Consider the following 5636-nt stretch of genomic DNA (forward strand, 5'->3'; position numbering starts at 1 on the left):
AGAAGATCTTGCAAGAAAAAACCTAAGATTCATGCATGATCTTGAAGAGAAATCATGCAAGATCTTGCTAGGATTTTTTACTAGGGTATACCTCTTGATAGTAGGGAGAGCCTATAAGCAATAATAATTACCAGTATTAATCTATTAAAACAATCAGCACTTGCTTCAAAGCGATCCATATAAGCCTACATATAGAACAATGACTAGCAAATTAAAACAGATTTGACCCACTTTAAGATTGTCAAGACCATCAAATAACTGAGGATGGAACTCTCTGTGTTGATCAAATATTTCATAAAAATGGAAGTCGGGAAAAGTGATCTATATTGTATTCATTTATACATTATGTTATTACTTACTAGTATTAATAATATTCTGCCTCATTTCCGGCAAACCAAAGTTTATTCCCCAAATACTTGAATATTTCCTCAAGCTTAGCCCGAGCAGTTGTTAAATATCCTTCTTTCTTTGATTCCTAAAAATATTCAGTTATATGAATGGCCTAAAAACTGCAATGCTGATACTAAAGCCTATTGTTAGGATAAAGAATGGCCACTTACAATTTGTGAACCATAACATTAACAAAGTCCAACAAATTTATTTCTGAAGTCCATAACCTATAAGTAGACAACAAATCATAGTAACTGTAATAGACTATAGCCTATGATAGATTATGGCAGAATTTATTTTGGTGATTCGAATTAAAAATTTTGAATATTAATTCATCTTTTAAGATGGGCATGCTTTTTGCCAAACTAATAAATAATTATGGGACATTACAGTACCACCAATATACAATATAGCTTAGATTGATTTACTACATTTATAAACATGTCAAGAGTAGCCATTTCAGCATTTGTTTTACCACCTATTGTTTGAAATCAAAACAAACTAATGAATAGTTTAACTAGGAGTAGGACGAAAAAAGTTACATTATAGTTATAATTACAAAAAAACAACTTGTAGACTAAGTAACCCACACAGATTGTATTTGCAACCAAGATATGCTAGTATCTATAATAATTAAAAATATCATTATTGTACCATTTGCAATATTGGTAGTCTCGCCCCGCCCCTTTGCTACCTGCAAGGGGCGGGGCGAGACTAAAATATTGGCAATTAATTTTAGTCAACCAATAGATAATATTGCTATCAACTAGTATTTGTCCATGCATAAATGGCAAATCCAATAATTTGTCAAAAATGGCATAAAAATTTATACTAATGCAAGTCTGATCATCACAGGTCGTGAAATAATTCCTTACTGCATTGCTTTGTGTTATTTTTATATCTCTGTCAATCAAATATGGTATCTAGATTATAGGTTATGTTAAATTATAATACTATAGTATACTTAATGCAGCTCACATTCGGAAAAGGCAATCCTAATGTATGCTTTACTGAAGTCCACTCTTCTGTTGAAAAACTAGGAGCTAAATGAATATCATTTAAAATAATTTGTCATCAATCTTGTACCTTCAGCTCTTGTGTAAGTAATATTCTCAAACTCAGTACCAGTGTATTTGAGCAGAAGACGAATTGACTGAGCCAACTGTAAAGCAGTACATTAGCTAATATACTTTCATAGATTTCTTACTCCTCTAGTCATCCAGTATCCCAATTTGATAAGCTCCTTCTCAGCTGCCATGTTTGAAATTTTTAAAATCCACCCCCTTTGTAAATCTAGTTAGGACTATAGACTAATAACAAAGTTAAAATAATAAGCCATACTTTCAAGTACATGTGTATTGATATTAAAGATAGTTTTACAAATAGGCATGACAAAAAGCTGTCGGAACAATATTAATTTTATGCTCTCTTGTACAATCTTTTAATGCTTAGCCAGTATTGTAAAAACTATCAGTATAAGGAAACGCATTGTTATGAAACTTTCTAATTATATCTAACACAGTCCAATGATTACCATCAGAGATACACGGAAAAAGAAGATGAACATAAGAGTTGCTAAACAGACATGATACTTAAAAAGATTAGTTATTTGTGCTGCATGAGACATGCTTTTTTGAGTGTAAATAAGGAACTTATTTTACATAAACTGTCATTTTAAATCACAAAGTTTACAATATCCACAAATGGAACTTTTTAGGAATAGGTATGCAGTATTATGAAAAATAACAATAAAGTTTATCAAATAATTTTGCTATTGTTCATTTTCATTGTTTTGTTTGACGGAACTAATTAATACAATACTCACAGAGTCTGCATGTACATGTAGTCTATAAATAACTTTACTTTTGCTATGCTTATCAAAACGATGGTGCTATCAAAGGCTAAGATGTATGTGGCTCATATAACTTCTTTTCCTGCAATTATGGTGCTTGTCTGGAATCATTTGATGTTCATTCAATTTTATTTGATCTTATATGCCAGTATCTATGAGGTTTTTGAAGGACTTCCAAGTTTTGCAAAACCTATTCCCTTTGTTAGCTATATTTTGTATCCCTTCATTGGATTATTATGTGATGTATACATAGGAAGATATAGAGCAATAATGATTGGTATCATATTCTGTTTCATATCATGGATCATGATTGGAATTTCATTCATATTAAACTATTGCTATAATGGGTTTATGGGGAAGATGTGGATTTTGCCTGGTTATGTAGTAAATAGTATTGCTACAACAATTTTTCAAGCTAACGCGATTCAATACAATATTGATCAAATAATTGGAGCATCAACTAATGAGTTGAGTACTATAATATACTGGAGTGTTGCTGCTTATTCAACTTCATGGATTGTATGTAACTTCTTGATATTCCTTGATTCTGTAAATACAAAGCTTATTATCATTATTATAACATCAGGAGTAGCACTGTCTCTTATACTGGTATCTCATTCATTATTTAAACACAAACTGGAGAATATATCACTGATCAAGAATCCAGTCAAACTGATAGTTAGAGTATTGTGTTATGCCAGGAAGCACAAGTATCCTGAGAATCGTAGTGCTCTGACCTACTGGGAGGAAGAGGCTCCTTCAAGGCTAGACCTGGGTAAGGAAAAATATGGTGGACCATTCACAGAGGAAGAGGTAGAAGATGTGAAGACAATTTTTCGCATGCTGCCCCTATATATTGCTGTCATTGCATATACCACCTTTCATTGGCTCTCTCGTGGTAATTGCATCAATAAATCACCAGTGCATTGTATGCTGTTTGAACATTATGATACATATGATATCACAGTCCTACTTCTATTCTTCATTTATCAGTTCATCATTCGTGTTTGTTTCCACAAGTATATACCCAGTATGCTTACTAGAATGGGCATCGGCCTTCTTGTTGTATTACTTGGCTGCATAACTAAAATATTGGTACAGGTTTTTTTATATGATTCTCTACTAATACTTCAACAAGTACTTCTTGGGATATCGTATATTCTTACTCTTCCTACAGCATATGAGTTTACAGTAGCACAGTCTCCAGAACACATGAGAGGAATGATGGTTGGACTCTGCTACTCTTCACTGGGTATTGGTACTATTCTTTCAAGAACATTTTTGAATTTCATTACAACATGGTACGATCATGCAATGGTGTGTGTCCTCCAGTTATTTGTGCTGATAATGTTTGCAATACTGGCTAGACGTTACAAGTATCGTGTGAGAGAGAATGAAGTTAATATTGTTCAGATAGTTGATGATCATTATCAGAGATACATGGAACAAGAAGATGAACATGAAAGGCAGCAAGAGATCCTTGAGAATGAATTAATATTTGAAGACTAATATTTATACATGTAGTGAACATATAAAGTGTCTATTAGGAGAAGCTATACTTTACTTGTACATGTACATTAACACATACAAATCAGTTACCATCAACATTATGAACTTGAAATAAGACCTAAAAGTTTATATCCAATTGCATTACTGATTGATCCAATTACCATCTTTATCAAATAGTGAAAAGAAACGAGTTGCAAAAAAATTAAAACTAGAGAATACAATAATAATAAAAATAAAAATAATAATATTAAAGTAAACTACACTTTGATACAGCTTTAAATTTCATGGAGAATTCTCTCCTAGTCAATTTTTGTGAAACAGAAATACTTTGTACTACAGTGTCCTTGGCCTGGTTTTTGAGTGACCTTAAAATTCATAAAAAATCTAATTTTGATTAGAATCAGCTCAAACTTGCTAAGCAAATAAATATGCACATGTATCAAAAAATTAAAAAATTCTTTCCTCTTTGTTTTTGACCAACAACTCTAAACAGGGATTTTAACCAAATTTTGAACAGCTTAAGTAATTTATTATTTTGCATGTGTAATGTGTATCAGAAAATGCAGTTACTTGTGATGAGTTAAGTGCCTCTCTAAAACCTTCAAAGTCCATCTTTCAATTATCTCTAGCACTAAAAACAAACTCTCAAACCACAGGAAGTAGCATCTTTATTGTCATTATAAAAATAAACTTATTATTTATTACCTATTATTATTATAATTACTATCACTATAGTGTTGTATCAATGCTAGTGATTGAATTATTTGTTACTGATGATCAAATAATGTTCACTTAAGACAACAAAAGAATCCAATTAGTAACGTACAGTGTAACACTATACTTATATCATGTACAAGCACAAACACATACGTATTAAAACATGCATGTTCAAGTAAATTACTGTGTATACATGTATGTAAATATATCATGTACATATGTATGTGTACAAGTACATAAGCATACGTGTATAGAGTATGGGGTACATTACATGAATGTGCACAATACTAATGTAAATACATGTATGTACAAGTTTGTAAATATAACATGGACCACATGTACAAATACACTATAAGTACATGTGCATGTATATAATTAGGCTATAAATATTGTTCTAGTACTGCATCTGCTTAGTAGAGCTGTGTAGATTTGAGAAGAGATTTGTTGTTATAGTTACAACAGCTACAACTGCTACAACTGCTACAACTTGCAAGCAGAAAAATCTTTCAAAAAGACACCACTGAGGTCCAACAGCAAAATTTATAGCATGCAAATAAAAAAATTGTAATTTTATACAGTTGAACTAACAATTAGGGTCAAAACTAGAGATAACTGCCAGACAGATCTAAAGAAAATAGAAATTTTGGCTTATAAAGCAGATTTTATTGAAAACAAAGCTGGGGGCTATACTAGATCAATATAAGATAATATCTTGTGCTATATCATTTACCATTTTGATATTGCATCTGAGAGCTCTTGATTTCTTGACTCTGAATCTTGTAGTCTCTAGAATTAATGTGACATATGAACAAGAAACAATGTAGACTATGCACATGTACATGTAAGTATACATAATCCAACGAAATTATTTACACATAGCACACATTGTGTTTGCATGCTCACTTGATGTAAGTCGGATACCTCTTGTCTCAGCTGCTCTTGCTCTCCAAGTCACCTGCTGTTAATTCCTGCCCAGGGTCATTCTTAACTCATACACCTAAACATATACAAACCATAAAATACATATACATATCATAAAACACATAATGATGACCAAGCACAAACATTATACACAAATACATGTGTCACTAGTATATCCCACTGCTAACATTGACATAAAATATGTCATTGATAACTGTAAATCACATACATGTACATGTACATCATA

At 31.7% G+C, this 5636-nt stretch overlaps 1 protein-coding gene and 1 long non-coding RNA gene across 3 annotated transcripts; both read right to left on the bottom strand.

Annotated features, from left to right (window-relative positions):
• Positions 1-86: 86 nt before the first annotated feature.
• LOC109582280 (uncharacterized) lies at positions 87-497 on the bottom strand. Its single transcript, XR_002185006.1, has 4 exons — positions 360-497; positions 232-321; positions 161-185; positions 87-111 (listed from the first exon to the last, which is right to left on the bottom strand). It is a non-coding gene; the product is annotated as an uncharacterized LOC109582280 (long non-coding RNA).
• Positions 498-581: 84 nt separating this feature from the next.
• On the bottom strand, positions 582-2056 carry LOC105312876 (glutathione S-transferase Mu 3-like). 2 transcript variants are annotated; one of them, XM_019996944.1, is made up of 6 exons: positions 1598-2056; positions 1477-1552; positions 1369-1433; positions 1266-1313; positions 981-1014; positions 582-617 (listed from the first exon to the last, which is right to left on the bottom strand). In XM_019996944.1, exons 1-6 carry the CDS (start codon positions 1646-1648, stop codon positions 598-600), a joined length of 294 nt encoding a protein of 97 aa, XP_019852503.1. In that variant the 5' UTR covers positions 1649-2056; the 3' UTR covers positions 582-597. The 2 variants fall into 2 exon arrangements, with proteins under 2 accessions (XP_019852503.1, XP_019852502.1); XM_019996943.1 differs by lacking the exon at positions 582-617 and having other exon boundaries at positions 762-1014.
• Positions 2057-5636: the final 3580 nt, after the last annotated feature.

The sequence above is a fragment of the Amphimedon queenslandica genome, unplaced genomic scaffold (genome assembly GCF_000090795.2).
Source record: "Amphimedon queenslandica unplaced genomic scaffold, v1.1 AMPQUscaffold_13392, whole genome shotgun sequence".
Taxonomy (NCBI): domain Eukaryota; kingdom Metazoa; phylum Porifera; class Demospongiae; order Haplosclerida; family Niphatidae; genus Amphimedon; species Amphimedon queenslandica.

Coding starts and splice junctions, on each gene's coding strand:
- LOC105312876 (XM_019996943.1), bottom strand. CDS start 1,648: ATGGCAGCTGAGAAGGAGCTTATCAAATTGGGATACTGGATGACTAGA. Junction 1,553..1,597: donor GATACTGGATGACTAGAGGA/GTAAGAAATCTA, acceptor ACTGCTTTACAG/TTGGCTCAGTCAATTCGTCT. Junction 1,314..1,368: donor TAGGATTGCCTTTTCCGAAT/GTGAGCTGCATT, acceptor CCTATAATCTAG/ATACCATATTTGATTGACAG.